The sequence below is a fragment of the Ovis aries genome, chromosome 15 (assembly GCF_016772045.2).
Source record: "Ovis aries strain OAR_USU_Benz2616 breed Rambouillet chromosome 15, ARS-UI_Ramb_v3.0, whole genome shotgun sequence".
Lineage (NCBI taxonomy): Eukaryota > Metazoa > Chordata > Mammalia > Artiodactyla > Bovidae > Ovis > Ovis aries.
This window is the reverse complement of record NC_056068.1, coordinates 53,337,343-53,364,774: the sequence shown is the minus strand read 5'-3', so window position 1 is coordinate 53,364,774 and position 27,432 is coordinate 53,337,343. Positions and strand designations below refer to the sequence as shown.

Sequence of the window (27,432 nt, the reverse complement as noted above, 5' to 3'; positions counted from 1 at the left end):
CTCCAGGGATAGCTCATGCAGTAAGAAGAGGCGAGCAAGACCTGGGTGGTCAGGGCTGAATGGGGAAAGCCAGGGAGGGACTGGCTGGGCTGTTACTGTCAACAGGGAATTGGGGGCGGGGGGTCCCTCCCAAAAGGGAGAGGCGCGTGGAGCCAGGTGCTTTGCAGGAGTAGTTACCAGGGCCGGGGGCTGCCTTTTCTTGGGCCTCAGTTTCGCCTTGACTAAACTTGCCCTCGAATTCCGAGGGTGAGGGCCAGGGGAGAGCAGGTACCCACCCCATGGTGTCTTCCTGCAGTCCTCCCAGCCCCAGGAGGGTAGCAGGCCTGAAGCTGCCTGGTGCCGGCTCATTTTCTCTGATGACCCTGTGCACGTTGCTTGCTGCCTTCTCTGAGCCTCAGTTTCCCCACTTGTACAGGGAGGATGTGGGTGGTTCAGTCTTTCTGGAGAGCAACTTATCAGGCTCTAACAGGAGCCCTAAAAACAGCTCATTCCCTTTGGCCCTGTGATTCCATCTGTAGGAGTCTCTCCTAAGGAAATAATTGGTAATGCAGAAAGGTATGTGCCAAAGAGTTTTTGTTTTCATTTATAATAGTGAATAATTGGAAACTATTAATTGTCATTAGTAGGAAGTTGGCTTCATGCAGTACATTAGTGCAACAGAAAACCGCATGACTCTGAGAAAAATCCCATTTCCTCAGGCTTTTACTGACATCAGTGAATGCTTTTGTTAATGAGAAGCAGAGAGTTGAGTACTTACCTTGTTCCTCACATAAACTGCATCCTCAGGAATCCTTAGGAAGGGCACTTTGTTATTCTACCCTGTAGATGAAGAAACTAAGGTGCGGGGAAGTCAGGTGTCACATGTCATCAATGCTAAGACCTCATCTTTTCAAACGCTGACGTTGAAACTGAGATGAATGTCACAATCAATAGCATCTTAGCATCAGGGGAGTCTGTCACCTCCCCAGCATCCTGTAAGCCAGGGGATTTGAATCTGCGAGTGCCTCCCTCCAAAGCCTGAACTCTGACCCCTGTGCTATACACAGTGGGGTCTTGGCTTTGCTGTTTACAAAAATATATAAGCAGAGCGGGGCACCCACCGGAAGAAGGCAGCAGAGTTTTGGTGATGGTTACTTCTGGGCAGTAGAATTAAGGGAAATTGTTTTCTTGTTTATGTTTCTTCCACGCCCAGGTGTCCCCCCAGAGCCCTCCACAGGCTGACCGATGACCAGGGAAGCAGTGACCTCCTCCCTGAAGGGCCAGAGTCTAGCACCTGAGCAGGCCGCCTGAGAGCTGAGAGCTGGCAGGCCCCAGGGAGCATCCAGGCTCCCTGGTGGAGGTCTGACCCCTGCCCCTTCTCCTCCTGGCAGGTACCTCTACAACCGCATGGGCTACTGGAGTGACTGGTCCGTGCCCATCCTCATGACCACAGCAGCTGCCTTCACTTACATCGCTGGCCTCCAGGTACGTGGGGCTGTCTCAGAGGGAGGTGGCCCTGTTCTCAGGGGAAGGGAGACCTGGCCTGTGCCGGGCTGATGGAGGGCCCCACCCTGGTTTGAGGAGGATGGCTAGCTTTTCTCCAGACCTCTGAGGCTCAGTTCCTTCAAGGTGGGAGGTCCTCTTGCTTTGCCCCGTTCTGGCATGTTTTCCCCTGACCCTGTGAGGGCATCCCACTGTCAGGCCCCTCTGCAGACTTCCTCTTCCAAGAACTTCTGCTTTGGTCCTTGCTTCCAACACTGTGCTGCTTCAGACTCAACTCAGTCCCCAGGCTGGCCTGGGAGCTCCTGGGTGTGTTACCTGCTCAGTCATGTCCAACTCTTTGTGACCCCATGGACTATAGCCCACCGGTCTCCTCTGTTCATGGAATTTTCCAGGCAAGAATACTGGAGTGGATTGCCATTCCTTTCTCCAGGGCATCTTCCTGACCCAGGGATCAAACCCAGGTCTCCTGCATTGCAAGCAGATTCTTTACCCTAGTGAGTGAGCATCACAACAACTCTCCAGGCTCCTGGGGGACAGGCTCAAGTCTTCTTCAGAATCCTGGGTCCTGGAACTCCCGAAACATGAATTAGGCAGCCCAAGTGTAGCAGGGCCCAATGAGCTCTTGAGGGAAAAACCCTAGAGGAGAAGGAACCTGGAGGAACCTGAAATAACCTGGAAGGAGGCCAGGCTCAGGCAGGGCTGAGCAGGGCTGGGCATGAAAATGGTTTGCTGGTTAGCTGACTGCTTGAGCCGGGCCTGGAGAGCCGTGGGGAGCAGGGTGTCTGGGGAACTGGCAGGAACCTGGGTCACACGTGATGCCTGACTCTTGCCTTCTGGGCCCTCCCTCAGGTCCTGGCACTATGCCACATCGCCGTGGGGCAACAGATGAACCTGCACTGGCTTCACAAGGTAAGGGCTGCCTCCGCAGGGACTCAGGGAGGAGGGGAGAGGCTGGAGGCCATAGCTGCAGAGGAAGGGCCCGGACACATCTTCCCTCCCCTGGATCATGGTTATAATTGTTCTAGGAGCTAACACTGGACTGTATTTACTCATTTAGCCCCTCAGCAGCCCTACAGCATAGGTGCTGTTATCATCCCATTTTGCAGTTGGGAAAACTGAGGTACAAAGAGCTTAAGTAACTTGCCCAAGGTTTCCAACTTAATAAGTGGAGAGTCCAGGCTCCTAGATCCACAGCCGTGTGGTTAACCAGCGTAGGTCACAGCTCCAGCTCTCTGGCTGGCTCTGACTTAAGTCTCATCCTCTCTTTCTCTTCAGTGAGCTCATCTTAAAACTCTGATTCAGTGATATGACTCCCAGTTTAAAGCCCTTCCCACAGCTTCCATCACTCCCAGGATGATCCAAGCCCTCCCTCCAGACATGAAGGCCCTGAGCAGGTTGGCCCCTTGCTGACCTCTAGCAACTGCTGTCATGGGACCATCACCCTTGGCTTCTGCCACACGAGACATCTCAGGCCCTCCCAGCACGCCTGGCTCTTCTCTGCTGTATGTTTTCACTCCTGCCTCCCTTTCTCTCTCTTTTGGACCCTTCCTTGGTTTTCCTCCCACCTACACAAAGCTTCTCAGGCTCCCCCAGTCCCCTAAGGCTCCCTGGCCACAGTCCTGACATCTCATTGTCCATTTCCATCTGGCTGCCTGGCCCCAACCCTCCCTAGTCTAGGAGCTCTGTGCAGAGACCAGAACTGACTTTCCATCTCTGTGTCCCCAGTGCCCCATGCAGGGCTGGACCCAAAGCAAAGAGGCATCATACACTCCAGAGCCTCGACTCTCTGGCTCACCGTTCATGGCACACGTGGTGTGGAATGCACATGGCTGATGCCTCCTGCTCTTTCTGAGACCCCAGTGGGCTCAGGAGTGGCACAGAACTGACCCAGAGAGAGGCCCTCCCTCCCAGGAGCACCAGGGCCCCAGAGAGAGGGCCAGGCCACCTCTCTTTCCCCAGAGCCTGACTCCATGGGCTGGCCATTCAGGAAGAGGCAGAAATGTCCAGGAATAATCATGAGCCCGTGAGATGGGTCCAGAGTGACTCTGAGGGAGGGGCTCACTTCCAGCTAAAAGGATATAGAACGGGAACTGGAAGAAGGATGTGGTGAGCTCCACTTGGCCTGCGTGCAGTGGGAGGTGCCTGTGGGCATCCAGGCATGCCTCCAGGGTCTGGGGCTGGGGAGTCAGACCCAGGTGACTAAAGTCCTGGAGGGATAAAGAGCAGTGAGCCGTCTCTGGTCGCCTCCCACCTTCCTCTTGCTCATCACTCTTTCCTAAGATCTCTTCTGCACTTCTGAAGCCTTCTCTGTGAGGGACTTTCTTTTCCCAGCTGCAAAGCTGACACTTGAAAGGACGACTACTGCGGGCACCCCAGGTGGGGCTGGTGCACACCGCGGCCCCCTCCTCTGGGGCCTGCCTGGCTCTCAGCAGGCCAGGGCACACCTGCTTGATCCCAGCAGAGAGGCATCTGGAGGCTCAAGCCAGCCAGGGAAGCAGTGCAGCGCAGGGAGTCTTCTCCTGGGGGCAGGGGCTCAGATCCCTTCGTCTGCACCGGTGCCAGCTCCTAGGGTGCCAGCCCTGCCTTCCTCTCCCCTCTGATCCCTCCCAAGAGATCTCAGCATGAGGAACGTCCTTCCAGCTGATGCTTAGCTGGATTCACTGCACCAGGAGGGAAGGAGCTCCCTGGGGCTCAGTAGTCAAGTAGGGGCTGGAAATTCTACTTCTCTGTTTGCAAGACTCTATAGTTTTATTCTAAGATTTTAAGGAATTCTTATTTGTGGAGCGGGGGTTGCTTTAACTAACTTTTGCCCGTTAGTACATTGACACGGTTCAACATTACAAAAGAAGTACAAAATGTAAATCTCCCCATTATTTTTCCAGAGATATTTTAGGCACATGCAGATGTGTGTATGTACACACACATACACACACATTCCTTTTTCTTTGAACACAAGTGGTAGCCTATTATACCCTCATTTTGCATCTTAACATTTTTTTGGTAGCTTTTTTTTTTTTTTTTTTTTTTTGCAGTATAGTTTATGTATGGGCTTCCCTGGTGATTCAACAGTAAAAGAATCCACCTGTAACGCAGGAGATGTGGGTTCGATCCCTGGGTCAGGAAGATCCCCTGGAGGTGGTAATGGCAACCCCCTCCAGTATTCTTGCCTGAGAAATCTCATGGACGGAGGAGGCTGGCGGGCTTCAGTCCAAGGGGTCACAAAGAGTCCGACACGACTGAGCCCGCACAAGCAAAAATACATGATTGTGCCTATAAAGCCACCCTTGCCCATAAAGTGTTCAGGCATTTCCGGGCTTTGCCATTCCCGGTGGGTGACAATGGTACCTCGGTGTAGTTTTTTTTAGTTGATTTGCAATGCTGTGTTAGTTTCAGATGTACAGCCACGCGATTCAGTTAGACATGTCTCCTCCTTTCCGATTGTTTCCCACATAGGTCATTACAGAATACTGACTATAGTTCCCTGTATAAGAACCGACCTATACAGTAGGTTCTTATTCGTTACCTATTTTATATATAGTAGTGTGTATATATATATCTCAATCCCAATCTCCCAATTTATTCCTCACACCCCTTTCCCCCTTGGTAACCATAAGTTTGTTTTCTATATCTGTGACTCTATTTTGTAAATACGTTCATTTGTACCATTTTGATTTTTAGATCCCACATATAAGTGACATCATGTGAAATTTGTCTCTGACTCCACTCAGTTTGACAATCTCTAGGTCCATCTGTGTTTCTGCAAATGGCATTATTTCATTCTTTTTGATGCTGCCATTGTTGTTTAGGTGCTAAGTTGTGTGACTCTTTGCAACTCCATGGACTATAGCCCTCTAGGCTCCTCTGTCCATGAGATTTGCCAGGCAAGAATAATGGAGTAGGTTGCCATTTCCTTCTCCAGGGGAGCTTCCCAACCCAGGGATCGAACTCACGACTCCTGTATCTCCTACATTAACTGACAGATCCCTTACCACTGAGCCACCAGGGAAACCCATGCCCACTTTTAAAAATTATGTTACTGACATTTGTCTTCAAAGAGTAGGACACGTCTGAGCAGCTGACACAACATTTAGTAAGCACTGGTTATTTTGCTGTCAGCCATGGTGCTGAGCATTTCACTTGCGTGTTCTCACGTATCTTTCCAAACCCCTCTCAGGCAGGTGCTCACTCTCCCCATGTCTGCAGCTCAGGAAACATGCTCTGAGAGGGTAACCACACCATTAGGCACAGTCACCATGGAATGTGACATGAGTGGGTCCCTGAACCCCGGGCCAACCATCTGTGACTTAAACCACACAGAACCCAGATTCTAATCACCTTCCCAAGAGGCCAACGTGTTGGCAAGGCTGGTTTCCAACTCCTCCCAGGTCCCAGCACCCAGGCAGGACTCAGTGAATGAATGGACGTACCTCCTGTATCCTCCATCCCTCTAACAGTTATCATGAACTGCAGTGCCTCCAGCACAAAAAACCAAAGGCCACTTTCTCCGAGGCTTCCCCTGGGCTTTCCCCACTTTCTGGGTGGGATTTATCCTTTGCAGTCAGACTTGAGGAACAGCAGTCTAGCTGTTAGGAATCAGTGCTGTTTCCGTGGCTTCAGGACACAGTGTGTGTGGCGAATCCCACAGGCGCTGACCACTGCAGGAATGCTGCATAATGGTTGCCACTATGACAACTGCCGAGTTCAGAGAGGATAAAGATTTTCATTGCATTAGGATCCTGGGAAATCAGTTTTATCACAAGTATTTCCACTAGCAGTTATAAAACACGCTCAGGGAGTGACCCTCCAGAGATGCTTGCTGTGCCTGGAGCTGGGGGCAGGGAGCCTGCGTGTTGGGGTGGGGGGTCGAGAGGATGCTCCCCGGGCCTCCCTCCACTTCACTGTGAGGGCAGATCCCCAGAAAGAGCCTGACCTCCAAGACAGGCAAAATGGGGGTTGCTTCTGACTCTGCCCCGTCTAAGCTACATGACCAAGCAAACCCTTCTGCTCTCCGAGCCCCATTTTCCTATGTGTAAAATGAAGACGATGACATCCTGACTGGGCTTTCCCAAGGATAAACATGAGGGGAAAGCGACGGGGCCCACCACAGACCCAGGGCACACTTGGGCCCTCCACGCACCTTCATACCTCTTATTCCCATGTCTTCTGGGCCGGCCTGTCACAGTCCATAAGGGTTCCTACCCATTTCAGCCTTATTACTGCTTCTTATTAGAACATTTGTTTCCAGGCTGATGGGCCAGAACGACAAACCTCCAAAGGAAACCTTAATCCCAGACAAGAATGAATCTTCCCTGCTTGGCAGGGAACGAAGATGGATCAGCTGCCGTTTTTGCTCTCACGAGCCAGAAACTCAATTTAGAGCCTGTTTGGTTGTTGGAGGGCTCTGGGAATGCTGCTGCCACTGCCAGAAAAGGCACTGTAGGGAGAGAAAGAGGGCGAGAGCTCTGTTGGCACAGAGAACCACTGGGAGCAGGCAGTAGGGAGTCAGAGGTGGTGGTCCTGGCTGGCGCTTTGTGGAGCTGGGGGGCTGTGGAAGGCTTCAGGGTGAAGGCATGACCTGAGTTTTACAAGACCAGCCTGGTGGTGCCGAGATATAGATCCAGGGCCCAAGGCAGGGACCCTGGGGGCTAAATAACCAGAAGCTAGGCATCGCTTAGTGTGGGGAAGCATCTTGTTTTATGGGACACATGTCAGATCGCGTCTGTCCCCACAGCTTTCTGTCCCATAAAGGTTCCGTCAGAGCTCCGCTCCTTACTTTCTAACTCGTCAGAGGCTAGAAGCCAGGAGGCTGGGACTGAGAGGCGCCTTGGTGGCAGGGCGCACAGGGCCGCCCCCTGCCTCCCCTCTGCTTGCTCCCACCTGAAGGCCGAGGGGAGGTTGGACTGGCTATCAGGCTCCTGCACAGGACCCAGCTCCTCAGCCTCCTGCCCTGTGACCTGGGCAAGTCACCCTTCGCCCCAGCTCCAGGGGAGCCTTGATATCTTCAGCCATCACGCAGGGTGAAAGGTGGCTGGGAGGGCGGGCAAGGCCTGGAATGGGACCTGCTGGACATGGGGAGGCCCCGATTGCTGAGTGTCTTCCCTCCCCTGGGGCCTGAGCCCTGGGGCCATGTCCCAGCCCTGGGGCCATGTCCCAGCCCAGACCACCTGTCTTCTCTCCACCCTCCTGTCCCTTCTTCGCCGGGCCCGCCCACCTGCCTCCTCCTGCCTCCGTCTCTCACTGCCCTGCCAGGTTGGCCTCTCCCGCACGCTCCACTCTCCCCGTCCGTGTCTCGGCCCCTCCCTCTGTCTCTCCACCTCCGCTCTCCCTCCCCCGCATACGGGGGACCCTTGGGCTGTCCAGGCTCTGGCAGCCCCCTGACCGTCTGGTGGTTCATCCCCTATAGATCGGGCTGGTGGCCATCCTGGTAGCTGCCGTGGTGGCCATGTCGGCTGTGGCCCAGCTGTGGGAGGACGAGTGGGAGGTGCTCCTCATCTCCCTGCAGGTGAGTGGGGGTGGGAGCCCACAGGCTGGTTCCCCAGGACCCTCAGAACAAGACAGCGCCTTTAGGTCACTCCCATTCCTCCAGACTGAAGTCCAGAAGGCGGGGTAAGGGTCCACATCACAGAACAACTCAGAGACGGGGAGGATTCTAGCACCCAGGGTCCCAGTGTCCTCCGCTGAAAAATAGAGACAGCTGCCTGCCCCACGGATAGAGATAGGCCGGGAGGATGCTGGGTCTGGGCATGGCTGGGAGCTGACAGTCTCCCTTGTCCCTTCCTGTACCCAAGGGCACAGCACCGTTCCTGCACGTGGGGGCCCTGGTGGCTGTCACAGCGCTCTCCTGGATTGTGGCAGGACAGTTTGCCCGTGCAGAGCGATCCTGTAAGTATGACTGGGCAGGACTTGTCCCCACCCATGTGCTCCAAACACCAAGGCCAGCTTGCCCTGCCCCCACCTGGACGGTACCTGGGCAACCTGGGGATGCGGTGGGGCCCTTGCTCTTAGCATGGCAAGTCCTAGTTCAGAGTGGCCTGCAGGTTGCGCAGAGGTGACAGCCTCAGCCTTGCATGTTCCCTCCTCTGTGTCTCTACATCTGTGTGTGAGTTAGAGGCCGGGTTCACTTTTGCAGCAAGAATGAGGAGTCTTCTTGGTGCAGGGTCCCCCTCAAAGTGTCAGGGTCCAGATCGGTGGAGGGAGGAGGGCTCTGGCATGCCCTGCCCTGCTGCCTGGGGCTCACGGTTGTGCCCATGTCTGCAGCCTCCCAGATAGCCATTCTCGGAACCTTCTTCACCGTGGTATTCGCCCTCTACCTGGCCCCTCTCACCATCTCCTCTCCCTGCATCATGGAGAAAAAGGACCTGGGCCCCAAACCTGCCCTCATCGGCCACCGCGGGGCCCCCATGGTGAGTGCCACTTGTGGGCCCTAAAGACTGGGTGAGGGGTGGGCAGAGCTGCCATTCCAGAGGGAGACAGGTAAAAATCTATCTCCTTGCAGGGAGGAGCTGGCAGGGAAATGGGTATAATAATAATAGCAACGATTTTTAGCCCTTCTTGGTGATGATGTGTGTGTGGTGGGGGTGGGGGGTGGTATATGGAAAGGATTGGTGTAAAGACTAGAGAATTTCAGTTCAGTTCAGTTCAGTCGCTCAGTCGTGTCCGACTCTTTGCGACCCCATGAACCGCAGCACACCAGGCCTCCCTGTCCATCACCATCTCCCGGAGTTCACTCAGACTCACATCCATCGAGTCCGTGATGCCATCCAGCCATCTCATCCTCTGTCGTCCCCTTCTCCTCCTGCCTCCAATCCCTCCCAGCATCAGAGTCTTTTCCAATGAGTCACCTCTTTGCATGAGGTGGCCAAAGTACTGGAGCTTCAGCTTTAGCATCATTCCTTCCAAAGAAATCCCAGGGCTGATCTCCTTCAGAATGGACTGGTTGGATCTCCTTGCAGTCCAACGGACTCTCAAGAATCTTCTCCAACACCACAGTTCAAACGCATCAATTCTTGGGCGCTCAGCCCTCTTCACAGTCCACCTCTCACATCCATGCGTGGGATCAAGTCCTGAAGGCATCTTGCTTAAAAGATTTCACTTTTATCCTGAGGGCCCTGGAAAGACATTGTGAGGCTGTGGGTTAGGAAGACCCAAGAGAGAGAGATGCTGGTTGTGGGGAGGGGAGCAGGCTCCCAGGGCCGGGATGAAGCAATAGGAAAACCCTCCTGTGGGCAGGAGAGCTGGGCGCAGCCCCAAGCCCACTGCTAAAGGAAAACATTTGCACCAGGGTAAAACAGGGGAGGAAGGCATCAGAGACAGCACCTGCTCCTTCTCTGTCACCCCTGTGACCCCACAGTAGGCCCTCCCCTTCAAAACAGTGAGTATGGTCCGGAGCCAGGCTTCCAGGCACCTTGGCAGCTGTGGGAGTCAGGACCAATTCCATCTTCACTGGACCTGTTTTCCCCATCTATTACCCCGGGATGATGGGAGTGCCTGCACCATAGGGCCACGAAGAGCAGGAGTCTGTTAGCATGTGTGATGTGCCTAGATATGAGCCTGGCTTACAGAAAGTAAGAGTTACACTTTCCTGTTTCCTTGGGCAAGCCCTCCTGCTTCCTTAGGTTGGGTTTCCCCACCTACGGAAGCCTTGAAATGCAGTTCTCAACAGAGGCAGTACCTCTCTTCACCACCAGAGGGCGTTTGAGGGCTCTTGAGAGCTTTTTCTTGGTGGTGAGGGTCTTTGGGAGGTCCACTGTGTCACCGAATTTCAGGGTAGTTAAGGGAGCCTCACAAAGGAAGCATTTAAAGGAGGTGTCGAGTCTTACGGGGCTGCAAATCACCCTGAAGGTCCTACACCCCCTGCATATGGGGGTATTATTGTGCCCATTTCCTAGATAAGGCTGAGACCTGTGCCCCTGAGTTGGAGCCTGGTGTCCTCCCATCACACCCTGTGCTGTTTGCTCTCAGCACCTGGAGGCAGCCAGCTGGGAAGGCCATCGTTTCCTATCAGAGGGATCTGGATTTGGGGGTCCAGTTTTGCCACATGCTGCCCATGTGTCTCAGGGGGTTGCTGATCTCCTCCAAGCCTCCCTGCTGCTGGCTTTTGTGAGGATAAATTAGAAGCACAGCCTTCCAGGAAGCAGGGCCCCAGGTTATAGCTGCTCTTCTTTCCATGGCCCCTATTACTCATCCCACCTGCTCTGGAGGCCACAGGACAAGAAGGCATGCTGAGGCAGGAAGGAGGGGGCAAAGGGAAGGAGCGAGATGGCCTTGTGCAGGTTGTTTTTTTTAGCAGAAGTGGAATGAATAGTATAATGAATCCAATAGCACCTTCACTTAGCAATATTTTGCAATATTTTGCCATTCTTGTTTCATCCATTTCCCTGATTTTTCTTTCCCCTCTCTCTTCCCCCCACTTTAATATTTGAAAGCAAATCCCAAACAGTGTATCATTTTACCCATACTTACTTCAGGGTGTATCGCTAATGCATAAAGACTTTAAAAATGGAACCACGGCCGCAATGCCACTATTACACCTAACCAAACTCATGTTTATCCCCTAATACTATCTAATACTGAATCAGCGCTCAGCGTTCCTTTACTGTCTCTAAAATGTCTTTCTGTAGGTGAAAGCCAAGTGAAAGTTGCTCAGTCGTGTCCAACTCTTTGTGACCCCATGGACTGTACAGTCCATGGAATTCTCCAGGTCAGAATACTGGAGTGGGTAACCTTTCCCTTCTCCAGGGGATCTTCCTAACCCAGGAATCGAACCAGCATTTTCTACATTGCAGGTGGATTCATTACCAGCTGAGCTAAGTATCTTTTGTGCTAAGTTGCTTCAATCGTGTGACTCTATGGACTATATAGTCCATCAGGCTTCTCTGTCCATGGGATTCTCCAGGCAAGAATACTGGAGTGGGTTGCCGTGTCCTTCTCCATAAGTATCTTTTAGTCTATAATAATCTTCTTCCCTTTTCCCCCATATGTTTATTTGTTGAAGAAACTGAGTCATTTGTCCTGTAGAATTTCCCCATTGTGCATCTGGCTGATTGCATCCTAGCGGCGCTCCTTAAGAGGCTGGTATAGGTGTCTTGACACAACTCTTGTGTCACTGTGAATGCGTGAGTATCAGTGTCTGCACCTGTATACATTGGCCTGGGGGGGTTCACACATCTATGTGTGGTAAGTCCAAGTGCCCCTCCCTGTCTTGGAGATGGTATCTGGGTGTCATTCCTGTTGGGGGGACCTGTGTGCGTGTGTGCATACTGTAATATTTGGTCAGACTGACTCCAGAGTTGAGCCTCTGAAGCACAGTGGTCCACCATGAGTCTGTGCCGACCACCCCACACTCGCACATTTCTGACAATACACCCCATCTGCATTTCGGCCTAAGGCAGTGAGAACCCTCTTTCTCCAGGAAATCAGCACCTAACCTAGAGAGACCTGAGTTTTAAAAGCCTCCAGAAAAGAGACTAGGCCCCGCCCAAACACTTCCTCTGTCCCCAAGAGTCTCCATAGCCACTGCTATGCTCTTTTTGTCTACCCACTGTCTACCTCCTGCCAGTACCTCTCCGGTGGTCATTTGTGGGAGGCCTGGCACCAGGGCATTTGGAAGTGATTGAGTAGGAACTCCACCAAGTCCACACCTCCCCTTAGGGGCCTCTGTGGGGTCCTACACAGCCCCCTTAACTGGGAAACAGGTAGCCCCTCCCCCAAGGCCCCTCTGCCCTGCAGAAAGGGGAAGAAAGAAGCACACCTTTCAGAGACTGCTGACATCTGTTACCTCATCTATGAGCTTGATAACATTAACCCACTTGACAGCTAAAGAAACTGAGGTCCAGAAGGGGAAGTGATGGCCCAGGTCGGTGACTGGGAAGGAGAATTGTTCCACCTCAGCTCCAAAGCCTTTGCCACACCAGGCTGCTTTCCAGAAGAGGGGAGTGTGTTATGTGCTGGGAAATGGGAAAAATATGGCCACAGGGAGCAAAGATGGGAATGAGCATGTCTTGGTGAGAAAGGGATGAGCCATGGGAGCACTTTCCATCCATCTTCACTGCCTGAAGTCTTCCCAGTCTTCCATCCTACACTGCGCTCGGTCCTAGCACAACCCTTGGTATGGTGCTGACGCCTAGTGGCAGAAAAGGGTATGACAAGATCATCAAACTAAACTAGGGAGGGAGACTCAGACCCCCAACACCCCCAACTCCCCCAACTAGAAGGACCCTCAGAGAACACTATGCTTATACCCTCAAGGAGCAAATGGGGAAACCAAGGCCTATAGGATAAAGAGATGCACCAAAGGCCACAAAGCTAGTTAAGGACAGTCAGGACTAAGACTAGGATTTTCTGATATAGATGCTGTAGGGTAACAGCTGTCATTTATTAAGCATTTACTGGATATCAGGCAACAGGCTTGGGGCTTTTAATAACAGTCTAAGAGATGGTGTTTTCATGTCTGTATAGGTGAGGAAACTGGTCACCCTACTGAAACTGTGCCATGCTATCTACCCTCTCCTCTCCCTTGGGTATCTCTACCCAGACTCCAAGTATAAACAGGAGGAAACTTGGCATTCAGCTCAGCCCCAGCCTATATAGAGGCAGAAGACTGTAAAAATATCCTCTGACCTCCACATTTATATTCATCAACACTAACCACCCCTGTTTCCCTACCCCCCCCCAAATCTGTGAGACAGGCATGGTTTAACAGATAAGGAAACTGAGCTTCAGAGAATGCCCAGGGCCCCACAGCTACTGCTTGAAGGAGGGGGATTAGAACCAGGCCTGCCCAGCCTCCCGGCATGGAAGACTTTTGTTGGCTGGGGAGGGGCACACCAGCTAAAACCTGGCTTTCCCCTCACCACCACCTTCCCCCTCAGCTGGCCCCAGAGCACACACTGATGTCCTTCAGGAAGGCCCTAGAGCAGAAGCTGTATGGACTCCAGGCTGATGTCACCATAAGGTAGGTGTGCGGATTGGGAGGACAGCACCTCTTCCCCTCCTCGATGCATCCACATCCAGGTCTCTGGAGAAACCTCTGGTCCCAGAGTCTTGGGGATGGGAGAGTGGAGGCTTGTGTTGCCCACTGCAGGGCAGGCACCATGTCTATGCAAGTAAGCACGCGCTGTGCGTGTGTGCGCTAAGCTGCTTCAGTCGTGTCTGACTCTCTGTGACCCCGTGGACTGTAGCCCGCCAGGCTCCTCTGTCTATGGGGATTCTCCAGGCAAGAATGCTGGAGTGGGTTGCCATGCCCTCCTCCAGGGGAGCTTCCCAGCCCATGTTCCTTATGTCCTCTGCACGGACAGGCAGGTGCTTTACCACTGGCACCACCTGGGAATCCCCCTGTGCCATACTCCAGGATATAAAATATGTAGAGAACAAAACACTCTCTTGGTTCAAGCAGAGTGGAGGTAGGGACCTGGAGTCCTGCCACTGATCCACTTAATGGAAATATTAGATCTGTATGGCTCAGCAAGATGGAGCACAAACACTCTGATGAGTGAAATCAGCAAGTTCCTGAGTGATCCATTCACAGTGATGTCAGTTATATTTTTAAAGACCAGATAAAACTGATTGATACATTTTCTACATGTAGATAAATAAGTATGTATTAATATTTATATAAAGGGCAAGAAGAATCCATACCAATCTGATGACATCATCTCTGAGGAGGGGAGGGGGCAGGGTATTGAATTAGGGTACCACAGTATGAAGACTCCACTCCCATTGTAGACATTTTGGCATTGTGTGTTTATCAACTCTTCCTAGCAGATGGTAGAAAAATGTCTTGAGGATAGGCAGCACAGGGGCCTTTTACTGTTCCATACTTAGGCACCTTACGGGGCTTATGGCCAGCAGTGGGGGAGACCACGGTGATAGTGGGATGGAATTTGTCAAAGGAGCCTGCATATTCCCTCTTCTCATATGGCATCACGTGGACTGGGTTCTAACCCAGGTTCCACCACTCACTGGCTGGTAGGCCTTGAGTTAAGATACTTCTGTCTCCAGCCTCAGTCTCCCCATTATCAAATGAGATAGCACCTGCCTTCCAAGGTTGCTAATAGGCCCAGCCCTCCCTCCTCAGCCGTCCCCACCCCTGTCTGACCCTCAGAGCCAGAGGGAGTCGCCTATCAGTCCACTGACTTCCCTGTGCAGTCAGGACACCTGAGGCCAAAGAGGGGCAGAGCCTTCCTGAGCCCTTTGGTAGGCTGGTTTAAGTGGGTGGGCAGGAAAGAGTGGGACGAGCAGGTGAGGAACCTGGGTGGGCAGTGACTCCGTGGCCCCACCCTCCCGCAGCCTGGATGGGGTGCCCTTCCTCATGCACGACGCCACCCTGCGGCGCACCACCAACGTGGAGGAGGAGTTCCCGGAGCTCGCCCGCAGGCCCGCCTCCATGCTCAACTGGACCATCCTGCAGAAGCTCAACGCCGGCCAGTGGTTCCTGAAGGTCTGGCAGCACCTGTCCCAGTCCTAGGCATGGAAAGCATGGGCGGGACTCCACAGAGAGGACCGGGGGCCGCCTGCCACTCAGGCGACCCTCACACGCCCAGCTTCCTTGACTCACAGCCAGGCTGGCTGGCGGCCTCCTTGGCTCATGCCACTGCGGCCCAGATATCATGGCTGTCACTGCCTGTTCTGGTTCTGCCCCTCAACACCAGAAAAAGTTGATGGTGATAGTAATAGTTAAAACTGTTAACACTGTAAAACTAGACAAAGTCGGTTCTCTGATCTGAAATGGTACTAAAGGAGAAACGTACTGGGGTCTGGGAAATGTTCCAAGCAGATAATTCTTTTGGTAAGCAGACTGGGATAGAGAGGTTAAGGTTGGGTTAATCTAGAGTCCCCATGGGGCCACAGCCTTCAGTTTGCCTGACTTGCACACACCAGCAGACACTGGCAGCTCAGGGGTCTCCAAGTTCCATAGCCAGGAAGGCATGTGGAGGCCCCATAGGACTGGTGAGGCCACCGTGTGTGTCCCTATCTCTGATAGACGGACCCGTTCTGGACAGCCAGCTCCCTGTCACCCTCCGACCACAGGGAGGCCCAAAACCAGTCCATCTGCCGACTAGTGGAGCTCTTGGAGCTGGCCAAGGGCAATGCCACGCTGCTGCTCAACCTGCATGACCCGCCGCGGGAGCACCCCTACCGCGGCAGCTTCCTCAACATCACGCTGGAGGCCCTTCTGCACTCAGGCTTCCCCCAGCACCAGGTGAGGCCTGGAAGCGCACGGAGCCCCGCCCCTGGGGAGCCCCGCCCCGCCCCTGGCCGCAGGGAGACCAGGCCTGCCTGGAGTTTAGTTCCAGCTATAAACTCCTCTCCATACCTCGAGTTTCTACATTAGTAAAATGAGGGTAGCATGCCCCACACCTTCCTGACAGGGTTCACCCTCGGGACAAGAAGGAAACAAAGAGGTCCTTTAAAATATACAAAGGGCAGGAGCAGGGCCAGGTTCTGGGGAACACAGTACTCCCGTGAACTGCTGCCCACATCCTCGGGGTGTAATACTTGGGAATCAAAAGAATCTGATACCAACTATGGCAGCACAGCAGACGCTGTTGTCCATGTGCAGAGTAGTGGACATTTGGGGGGTTATCGATCTTGTCCTGACTAGGGTCTGGAGGGAAAACTCCCTGAGGTGTCGCCGGAGCAGTTCCTAGCCTTGGCTGGGACCACATCCTCTGGAGATGGTCCAGAGGACCACCTTATTACCTGTAGGCTTTCACTGTGTGCCAGGTCCCGCCTCTTTTAACCCTTCCAGGTGCTCCAGGAGGGACAGACACCATTCCCCATTTATAGAAGAGAAATCAGAGGCTGCCTCTCTCCTGCCTGCAGGTCCTGTGGCTGCCCAACAGGCAGAGGCCCTTCGTGCAAAAGGTGGCTCCCGGCTTCCAGCAGGTGTCAGGCTCCAAGGAGGCGGCCGCCAGCTTGAGGAGAGGCCACATCCAGCGGCTGAACCTGCGATACACTCAGGTGTCCCGCCAGGAGCTCAGGTGCCTACCCTACCCAGCCAGGCTCACCCAGAGGACTGGACACGCGGGCTCTGGGCTCAGAGAGGAGAGGTGGAGAGCATCGGGCAGACCTGGGCTTGTGTGTGAGCTTGGCCCTCTGGGAGCAGAGGTTCCTTCCACCAGTTGTGAGCATGGTATGGGGGTGTGAAGGACCAAGCTTTACAGGCTTCCCGCACAGGCCCAAGGGCTGACCGGCCTCTGTCGCTGCCCCACAGGGACTATGCGTCCTGGAACCTGAGTGTGAACCTGTACACGGTCAATGCCCCGTGGCTCTTCTCCCTGCTGTGGTGCGCAGGCGTCCCATCCGTCACCTCCGACAACTCCCACACCTTGTCCCAGGTGCCTTCCCCACTCTGGATCATGGTGAGTTGGAGGATTACTGGGGGTCTGATAGCTACCTGTGACTCCCAGGAGTGGGGAGCAGGCTCCACACCTGCGGCTGTCTCTGGTGAGGTGTTAGGGGTGGAGGGAACACTTAGGGGGACATGAGGAAGAATCTTCTGACCTAAGGTCAGGAGATTCTGGGAGGTGGGAGGAACCTGGGCCTGAGCCAAATGGGAAAAACACCAAGAGCCCTAGAGAAATAAACAATGAGTTTTTTTTTGGTTTTGAGGATTATTACATTTTGTTTTAAAGGAAGGAAAGTAATTGAGAAGAGAGGGCAACATGAGGGCAAGAATAGGAGACACTGAAATCTGCTCAGAGAGTATAGCCAATGAAACCAGATTTCAACTGGTCGAGCAGCTGAAGACTGGCCCGAGTGCTAGTCTCAGCTCTGCCAACCAGGGGTCTTGGGGAGCCCTTGACCTCCATCCACTGCCCCCACTGCCACTTCCCTGAAGTCATGAAAGGCAGATGGAGGGTCTCATTATGGCTAAGACATTGCCAGTGTCAGTGAATCATCTAGGATTTGGGTGGTTATCTTTATCCACCCGCCCATTGTCCTTGAAAATCTCCAAAGGCTCAGCTCGGAATGAGATGAAATAACTGACGTGGCGGCAGCAGCTACGAGCACACTAATTTCCAGGCCATGGGAGCTGACCAACAGCAGAAAGTGCATCTGGCCCGTGCCTGCCCCTCTTCCACAGCTCCCCTGAGATCACGGGGCTGTGGGGCCTGGCTCTGCAGGCTTTGCCTTCCTAGGCACCTCCCTGGCCCCCTGGAGGAGAAGCTCCCACACTCCACAGCCTACAATGACACGTACCCTCCCATCCACATGGTGCCACATCCACCCACACTCACCTGTGCACCCGCTCGTCACGTCACAGCCTCTCACTCAGCTGTTTGTCTTTCATATTTTGACTCTCGCATTAAGCTCCCTTAAGCACATAAATCCTCTAGGGTTAGCACACACCACCACCTCTACTCTGACTACTGCGTGGCTCTCTTTTATCCTACACACCCACACACACAAACCCCAAGCCCCTCCAAGTCCTCCTCTGCCCCTGTCTGAGGGTGACATGTGGTCCTCCTGCCCATGGGCCCTTGGTCTGGAGCCCTGGTCTGGACCAAGCATGACTGGAAGCTGGCCACGGGCCATCTGTCCACAGCCTCCGGACGAGTACTGTCTCATGTGGGTCACCGCCGACCTGATCTCCTTCACCCTCATCATTGGCATCTTCGTACTCCAGAAGTGAGTAGGCCCCGACCGCCTTCCGTGGTCTTCCCTGCCCAAGACAGGCCAGTCCCCACCCCAGCCAGAGGGTGGGGTCCCATCCTCTTGAGCCCTTGGCCGGGAGGCATCCTGACCAGACCGCCCTGTTAAGGGGAGAAGGAGGCCTCCCAGTGGCCCCCAGCCCGTCCCCCTCAGCCAGAGCCCAGTGGCTTCTGGAATGAGCACCCAGCAGGGAGCCCAGAGCCAGGCTGGGTGGAGATTTGCTGTGTAAACTCCTTGGTGAGTTTCAGCTCCTCTCTGGGCTGGTCTCCCCACTGCCCCCGTGTCACCCAGGGCCTGGGTTCCCACAGTTCCCGTGCCAGCTCCCCCCCACCCTTCAGGACGACAGCTGGGGTGGTGGTCGCAGTGGGAGTGGGCTGGTCCTGGGGAGGGGGGTTTTACTCTTGACTGACGTTCTCTCTCTGCCCCATACCGCTCTGATCCGGCGCATGTCCCTCCTCTCTCCCCCTCCCCTCTCTCTGCTGCACTCTTGGCATCTCACAGCTATCACTTGATCAGGTAATTCTGGTGTGGTCCTCCTCCTCCTGTTCCTCTTTCTCCCTCTTCCTCACCACCCCCTTCTCCACTTCCGTCTGAAAGCCTGCCTCTCGCGGAGCCCTAGGCCCAGGTCCCCCTCCCAGGCCCTGGCCCTGCCTGAAACCTCCTCCCTTTCCTCACTCCCCTTGTCTCCCCTGCAGCCCTCCCGCTCTCTCTCCATCTTCGTGTGTGTCCCCCTGCTCTCTCTTCCTCCCGCAGACATTTCCTTGCAGGTTGCTGACCTGACATCTCTCAGCACCGAAGTGTCTCCCTCTGTGGAGGGGGTTCTACCTGGGCAAAACCCCCCCGCACCTCCCGCCACAGCCTGGCACTTTGGGCGAGGCCTTCCCAACGCCCGGAGCACAGCTTACCAAGTTCTGTCTCTCCCTGCCCACCTGCTGCCCTCCCGTCTCCGTTTGCCTTTTCCACTGCTCACTCTGTTTACCTTTCTCTCTTATCTCTTTCACTTTCTGTCTCTTGACGCTGACCCTCCCCCTCTCCCCTATATGCACCATCTTCCCAGCTTTCCCCTGGGAGGAGACCCCAGTGGTTGAGCTTCCTGTCCTAGATGTACCTTGCTGCAGAGACCCGGGCCTGACACTTCCCTCCTGGGTTTAATGTTGATTTTCAAGATGAGAAGTCCCCCTTGGGCAGGTGCCTCCTAGGTCAGGCACCTTCACTGACCAGCTTCTAGGAAGAGGAGCCCTGGGCTCCCTGACGGTGGGGCTGAGCCCAGAGAAGGGCCGTTTACCTGGAATTTCCACCATCCTCTCCGTGGGCAGATGTCCTCCCGTGCTGGCTGGTGCTGTGCTGGGCCTGTGGCAAAGAGTCGGGTCTTCTGCCCGGAGCCCCAGGGTGCTCCGTGGGCATGCTGGGCCACTCGAGATACTGTCAGGGCAACATGATTGTCTTCCTGGGGGTCAGGCGAGGCCTGATGGAGGAGAGGACGCTGGGGGAGCAGATCATTTCCCCGTGGGCCTCATTTTTTCCTTCATTCACGCAACACTCCTTATAGCACCCACCACACAGCAGGCATGGGGGTTGGTGCCAGGCACGCAGTGATAAATGAGACCCTGCTACTGTTCTTGAGCGCGTGTAGGGTGGCCAGCCCGGCCAGAGCGCAGGCTGCCTTCCCCTCTGCCTCCTGCTTTCCCCATGTCTGTCTGCTCTCTTCACCCACCTGTCTGCCTGTCCATCTGTCTGTCCATTTCGGCTGCGCTGATCCCATCTGGAAACAATTGATTTCTCGTGGAATCTGGGCTCCGTCCAACCGCTCCAGCCGGGCTTAGGGCCCCGGGGGAGTTGGGTTTTGTTTCCAAGCTGACCCCCCGCTTCCCTGAGTGTGGGTGGGGGTCCAGTGAGTCCTTCTCTCTTAGATTGCAGGAAAAATCTCTGTTTGGAGGCCAGGGATTTGAGACTAATTCAGAGGAACTGTAACAATCAAAACTGTGCTCTGGGCTGGACCAAAGAAACAGTTCTCCTGGCTCCACCTGGTCCCTGCACACCCCATCAGCCCCACCTCAACCCATTCAATCAATTTTGCTCCCACCTTGCGCCAGCTGTTAGAGGGATAACACTCCAGCCTGCCCCTTCCTGTTAGGGGATATGCACCCCCACTCTTCCAGGGCTGTAAGAATGGAGCAGCAGCAGGCCCCACCCCAAGTCACTCCAGCACCCTTGCCTTGATCCCCCATGAAGACAAGATCCCCGCTGTCTCCCCTCTCCTCCTTCCTTTCCTTTACTTCCTCTCTGGGGTTCCTCACTGGCTTCACTCAGCCTGGTCCTGATGGTGGAGCTATAGGTGACATTAGCTGGGACTCCCCAGGATTGGTTTGTACCCCAGGGCAGGTCATCAGTCATGCCTGTTAAGCCTGCACCCCCCAAATTTGTCCTATCCAAAGAGAGCCAGGTGTATAATTGGGGACACCTGAGACATAACTAACCAACCCCTAAGCATCCTCCTGGGCAAGGGGAGCGGATGTAGGGTTCTGGAGGTAAGAGGGCTGGAGAGCCATGGCTGAGAGTCGGTGGACTCTGATCAGGCCCCAGCTCTGCCCTTCTCTGGGCTTCAGATTCCCCACAGATTCTATACAGTCAGACAAGATTCCTGCTGGTCTCTCGGGCCAGTTCCAGAGAGTCTGTGGAAGTGGGCATGATCCCTGCTCCAAGGAAGGGTGGGGAAGGACCTGATGCCCACGGGGCCGTCTCTGCAGGTGGCGCCTGGGTGGCATCCGGAGCTACAACCCCGAGCAGATCATGCTGAGTGCCGCAGTGCGCCGGACCAGCCGAGACGTCAGCATCATGAAGGAGAAGCTCATCTTCTCAGGTGTGCAACTCCACAGACAGGTTGAGACAGGCTCTGGGCTCTGTTCTCTGCACCCTGCAGGTTCACACGGGTGTGTGTACACATATTTCACATGCAGCATGCACAGACAGGCACATGGCACAGACATACGTATACCCACCTGGCTTCATGTCACAATGACACGGAAGCACACACACGCACCCCTCCACCTGCAGCCATCAGCTCCAGGTCCTGTGGCTCAGTGTCAGCCCCAGGGGTGGTGGGCTAGGGTGACATGCTGGGGTTGGGGGAGGAGTCTGCTTTGAAGGTCCATCCTGCCATATGCCTGGTTCATACAGGAACCCCACAAATGTTGATTTCCCCCCCTGCTTGCTGCCTGTTGACATTCCCAGACTGAAGGAGGAAGCAGCTGTACAAACAAATACATGGAGAATTAGATATAACAGATGGGGATGCAAGGAGGAGAGGGGTTCAGCACTGCCTGGGACAGTGAGGAAGGCTTCAGGCCCACTTTGTGAGGAGTGATGTCATTGAAATGGAAAGGAATGATAGGAGGGGCCTGGCTGATGGGTTTGAGGTGAGGACTGCGCAAGCAGAGGGAAGGAAGGGCACTCCAGGCAGGAACAGCATGTGTTCAGAGGCAGCGAGGAATGCCTACTTGCTGGGCACCAAGAACTCCAGGTCACTCCGCATGGCTTGAAGGGAGTGCCTCTGGCTGGTTCACCCCAAGGTGGCACTGGGGAGGCACTTGGGCCTGAGTGTGTGGTCAGGAGCTTGAGCTTTGTTCTGGAAGCAGAGGAGGGTCACAGATAGGTTTGCCTTTGTTACAGTAGGGCTGTAACAAAGTACCACGCGCTTAGAACAGAGATGGCTTAAAGGTGGCTTAAAAACAGAGATGTATCGTCTCACAGTTGGGAATGCTGAGTCCACGATCAAGGTGTCAACAGGGCTGTGAGGGAAAAATCTGGTCCTGGCCTCTCCCCTTGCCTCGCGAATGCATCTCTGTGTTTGAAGCTCTCCTTTGCAAGGACACCAGTCCGCTCTAACGACATCACCTTAACTAATTACATCTGCTGTGACCTTATTACCAGAGAGAGTCACATGCGGAGTGTAGGAATATAGGAATTTGAGGGGAACACAATTCAACCTCTTTTTGGGGGGTGGGCACACCACACAGCTTATGGGATCTTAGTTCCCTGACCAGGAATTGAACCCATGCCCCCCTGCAGTGGAAGCATGGAGACCTAACCACTGGACTGCCAGGGAAGTCCCCACAATTCAATCCCTAACAAGTGTGGAGGGTGGTAGGTTAGAATGGGAAGCTGAAAGCAAGGAAACCAATAATTCAGATGGGAATCGTGGGCATGGAAATGGGAAAGGAGAGATCTGGGAGGTATTTACAAGCCAGATGGCCCTGGATTCAAAGCCCAGCTTACGCCCCTCGCTGTGTGAACAAGAATGTGTTACCTAACCTACCTCAGCCTCAGACATCTCATCTGTAAAATGGGCGAGGTTTCCCTCACAGAGTACTTGTGAGGGTTAGTGCCATGCCTGGCCCAGAGGGGTGCTTGCTAAATGCTGCTTGAATGAACCTGGACCCAGAGTGGGTGGTTGTGGTTTTAGGGGGGGCTGGCTCCAACGACTGTGTGAACGTCCACTCATTCAGTCACTCCATTCACCCTTCTTTCAAGGCGTGGCAGGCACTGCTCCGGGTGCTAAGGATATGCAGATTCTTGCCTCTGGGATGCTCGACTCCTCCTACCCTCACTCAAAACCCTCCTCCTGGGAGCCTTCCCTGAGCACCAGAGCTGGGTTGGAGGGCCTACCCTAGTGTTCCACAGCTCTCTGGCAACACTGAGGAGCTCCTGGAAGGAGGAGCCAGAACAGGGCGTCTGGGATCCTCAGGCTCCTGCACTGTACCTGACTCCGAGAAGCCAGAAGGGGTGGGTAGAATGAATGGAAGGCAGGCCAGCACTTAGGCCTGTCAGATCCTGCACCCCACCCCTCACCTTTCCTGCAGTGCCAAAGGCCATTCACTTAGCATCTTCTGGGTGCTGGCCCTGAGGAATCAACCACAGGTCTTACCCTCTGCCCATTCCTGGTTGAGAAGTCCTCTCTAGGGACCGTCAGCCCCACCCAGGCACCTGGAGTCCCCTTGGGGAGGCTTCGCTGCCCTCAGCAGACCTTTTCTGAGGCTCTGCTGTGCGTCCAGCACTGCACCAGGCACTGGGAACACTGATGCCCAGGCCTCATCCGTGTCCTTGAAGTGCTCCGGCTGAAGGGGGTCACAGATGGTGATGGAGCAGGGGGAGCAGCAGGGGGCAGGGTGAGGAGGCCCCCTCCCAGCCTGGGAGCAGTAACAGAAATGAGAAGAATTTAGCCAGGTTTTAAGAAAAGGAGGTGATGTTGGGGGGTCGTGCCCAGGAGATAGGCCAATGTGTGCAAAGCCCCAGGGAGAGTAAACACGCCGGTGCCACGCTCAGGAGGGTGCAGGTAGTTTTCTGTGGCTTGAGGGTAGAGTTCCAGGGGAGAGGAGAATGAGGCGCAACCAGAGTGTTTGCAGAGACTGAGAAGGGCCTTGAATGCCAGACTCACACACCAGTACCACACCTGAAACCTGAGGTTGCATCAGCCTCCAAGTGCCTGCTCGGGAGTTGCTACAGGCCACGCCTCCCCACCGCATCTGCCAGTCCTCCTTATGTGCCCCCTCTCCTCCCTGCACTCACATCTTGCCTCCCTGTGGCCCAACAGAGATCAGCGATGGCATGGAGGTCTCCGATGAGCTCTCCGTATGTTCGGACAACAGTTACGACACGTATGCTGACAGCGCCACCGCCCCGGTGGCCCCTCGGGGGAGCGGCAGCCGTGCCAAGACCCTCACAGACCGGAGTGGGCGTTAGCTGAAGACCCGTCTGTCCAGCTGTACCTCGTGTGGAGACAAGAGAAGCGCACAGAGCTGGCAGGAGCATGCTCGGGGCGCTGACTCCACAGCCTCCTCATAGGCTCTGGCCCCTTGTCAGCCACGGCCTCTCTTGGAGGGGCTCCCCTCTAGCCTCTCAGATGCCCCTGCAGGCCTGGGGCTCCGTTTTCTGGGAAGTTTGGGGCCCAGGGCCCGGGGCCTGGTCGACTCCCTGAGGCCCTCCTTGGCATCCTTACCTGGAAGCTTTGGGGGGTCACTGGGCTGTGCCATGCCCGCTGCAGCAGCAGAGGACGTGGCGCCCGCGTGTGCCCACATGTGTCTGTTCTCCTGTCCGTGCTGTGAGGAAACCGCCTTCTCGGTGATTCTCCTGCCTCAAGAGGCTGGGCTGGGCCTCTGCCCCGGCACCTCCGCTCCTCCGTCAGTCTCAAAGCACAAGGAAGCTCGGCCCAGGAGGAATGCCTGCTCCAGTGGTGGGGACGCTTGTCCTCCCCACCCAGCCTCCCGCCGATGCTGGCCGTGTCCCCCAGGAGCCGCTGGAGATGGCAAGAGCAGGCTCAGGGCTGCTTGATCCACACCCAGGAGATCCACAGACTGACATGACCTCAGGTTCCCACGCCAGTGGCCAAGAGCACGGCCACCTGGGAAAAGTGTTCAGGCGTGGTTGATGGTGGGTGTATGACCAAGGAGGCCTGCAGTGGAGGGAGCCTGAGGGGCCTTGGGCAGGATGATTAAAGCTGCCATCTTGACACGTCTCATCTCTGAATTATCAGTGGGAGGGTGGGGACAGAGCCTGCAGGGTTTGGGATTCAGGTCCCATGACTGAGGAAGAGCCATTCTCGGGAGTGAATGGGAGAGAGGCAGAGTGGTGGGCCCCTTCTCCGCCTCACGTGGCACTAGGGCTTGCTTCCTTAAGAGTCCTGGGTTTGGGGGGGCCAGTGTCCCCATCCTGTGGTGGGGGAGACAGTCTTGGAGAGGCAAAGTGACCATCCCTGGCCACATAGCTTAGTACAGCAGAGCTAGGACCCCACCCTGGCTGTGGACCTTCTGTAACCAGCTGGGAACGGTAAGGCAGAGAGGGCGGGCTCCTGGGCCCACTGTAGGACTGGCCAGTGGGACTAGCAGTCACATGAAGGGTTTCTGAGCTCCTGGCCTATGGAGGAACAGGCCCTTAGTCAGGAGATGCCTCTCCCTGATGGCAGAGGTTTGGCTTTGACTGAAGAAGCCCACTCCCATTCCTGGCACAGGGGGGCACCTGGGCTGAAAGCCAAAATACAGCCCCTGGGATCACAGATGTCCTTGTCTTTCAGTCCTTGGACACCTGCTCCCTGCCCGCCCTGGGAAGATGTCTGTAACTCCCATATTTGTCCTAAGAGTCTGCATGGTCTTGGGTGTGTCCTAAGGGGGAATGGGGAGGCTGAACCCCAGTTCCAGCCTGCATTAAATAAACATGGTGCTTCGTGGGAACCAAGGGCTATGTCTCTTCTCCAAATGGGGGCCTGCTGAATAAAATTCTTGGGCTCTGGAGGCTTCATTCAGAAAAAGAAAAGAAAAATTCCTCCCAATGTTGGAAACCAGACTGGGCCCCCACACTAACCTCTAGGACCGTCCCTCTGGAAACTGTTGGGGGACTCTCCCTCCTTTCCCCTTTTCAAACATCTGCCAAGTGCTCCCTTCCTGGGGCAGAGGTCAGCTCCAGCTTTCCCTGGGCATGAGGAAGTGTGAGTGAAACCTGGACTGTCTGGGTCAGCAGTGGGGCACACTGCCCTACGCAAACACCCCAGTAACCTCCTCTCCAGTGTCTGGCAGGCCTGCCCAGGAAAGTGGAATCAGTCTTTCATGCCAGCCCCTCCCTGTCCAGTCAGTGCCTCTAGGTCCACTGGGCAGCATGTTCCAGGCTCCTGGCCACAGCTGGGCAACTTGAGTTAACCTAGAGCCTGCAGGAGCAGGGAGAAGGGCCTGGGAGTGCTGAGTGGAACAGCCAGTCAGCAGCCCACTCTCACCAGGGCCCTACACTGGACCCCTGCACCCCCCAACACAGAGGCAGTCTGGCTGCCTCCCCTCACCCCAAACAACGGGAAGATGGAGGCCGTCCCCCCTCTAGGCAGATGGCTGGGCCCCTCTCCACCCTCAGCTGAGCCTGTGCTCAACCCTGGCTCCTGTCCCTTGACCTGGGGGGTTACTGGGAAGCCCACCTTCCCAGTGCCCTCTTCGTAACCTCCCCCTGTCTGTGGAGGACAGCCTGACTGCCCTTCACAGGGAAACAGGAGACAGGGCCCCTCCCTCCAGCCATCTCCACAGACCCACTCCTCTCTTGCTACCTTGGACCTTACTGGGTGAGGCCTGTCCAGGCTGTCCAGGCTACCCACACCCTCCAGTGCCCTCTCTGGACCCTCTGTCCCCAGTAAAATGGTGCCCGAATCTCTCACATCCTTTAACATGGAGCCATGTACAATCCTTTCTTAGGGGGAAGCAGGATACACCATTCCCTGGAGCAGAGTCCCTGGAACAGACTCCCCCAGGCCTCAGGGCACACGCTTAGCCATTGACCCCTCCCATTACAATTCCTTCCACTAACTCAGCCAGCCTGAGCGTTGCTGGGGCGGGTTCCAACAGGATCCCAGTTTCACCCACTCCACTCCACATGGCACATGGCTTTCACAAACCCCTCTTGATTTCACAGCACCCTGGTAAGACGAAGCCGGAACCACAACTAGACTACCAATCCTGCTGAAATGAAGAACCAAGGCTAAGGGTTGGGCAGTTATCCACCTGGAGCTGCACGCAGAATCCCGGCAGAGCCAGGGCCAGGTCCCAGGTGTCCTGCCCCATCCAGGTTCTTGTCCAGGCAACCTCCCCAGAGTCTGCTGCCCTCTTCCATGAAGGCAACCCCCCCCTTGCCTGCCCCAAAGACACCAGGCCCAATGGCCCTGCATAGAGGCAGCAAATGATCAGACACCAACCCAGGGCGCCACCTCTCTCTGGCTCCAGGACTCCAGGCTGGCCCAGAGCTGCCTTGTTCTCTCCCCCACACCCACCACGCCTGCCTGACTGTACTCCAAAGGTGGGTACACTGTTGAGTGAAAGCCATCTCAGCTCATACCATGCCACAGAGCCAGGGACCATACGCTGTCCACACACACAGTCCATGAGACACAGCCCCCTGTTGTATGCAGACACACCCCTGTCACAGAGATGAACAATCACACAGAGATGCAGACAAAGACAGGGACATGCAATGCCTGTAACCAGATACACAAAGTCCCACAATGACATGTCTGCTGTAAAGCAGGAACACAGACACTGCACAGTCACAGAGGCAGGAGGAAAACCTAGACCTCTAAGCTGCGCAGGTGCATTCTTAGTCACATCTGCCCCAGTGCCACACGGTCACCACATCCCCATGCACTCCCACACGCACATACAAGTACCCTGGAACACCTGCACGCACACACACACCCTCACATCCACGTATCACTCAAGGGCACAACCAGCGCCAGATCACCCCCAATCTGGGCACATGGATCCCAGAGTTGCA

General features: G+C 55.1%; 1 protein-coding gene across 16 annotated transcripts in view; it reads left to right on the top strand.

Annotated features, from left to right (window-relative positions):
* The window catches only part of GDPD5 (glycerophosphodiester phosphodiesterase domain containing 5), an 88,224-nt gene extending 62,863 nt beyond the window's left edge, over positions 1-25,361 (top strand). For 15 of the 16 annotated variants that reach the window (XM_042233260.1, XM_042233254.1, XM_042233256.1 and 12 more), the window contains 13 exons: positions 1,371-1,464; positions 2,332-2,391; positions 7,886-7,984; positions 8,271-8,364; positions 8,740-8,885; positions 13,353-13,435; positions 14,770-14,920; positions 15,464-15,682; positions 16,306-16,463; positions 16,697-16,844; positions 18,032-18,114; positions 20,886-20,998; positions 23,729-25,361. In XM_042233260.1, coding sequence (XP_042089194.1) covers positions 1,371-1,464; positions 2,332-2,391; positions 7,886-7,984; positions 8,271-8,364; positions 8,740-8,885; positions 13,353-13,435; positions 14,770-14,920; positions 15,464-15,682; positions 16,306-16,463; positions 16,697-16,844; positions 18,032-18,114; positions 20,886-20,998; positions 23,729-23,877 — 1,597 coding nt within the window. In that variant the 3' untranslated portion in view covers positions 23,878-25,361. The other variant, XM_042233261.1, reaches the window with a different exon arrangement.
* The last annotated feature ends 2,071 nt before the right edge of the window (positions 25,362-27,432 follow it).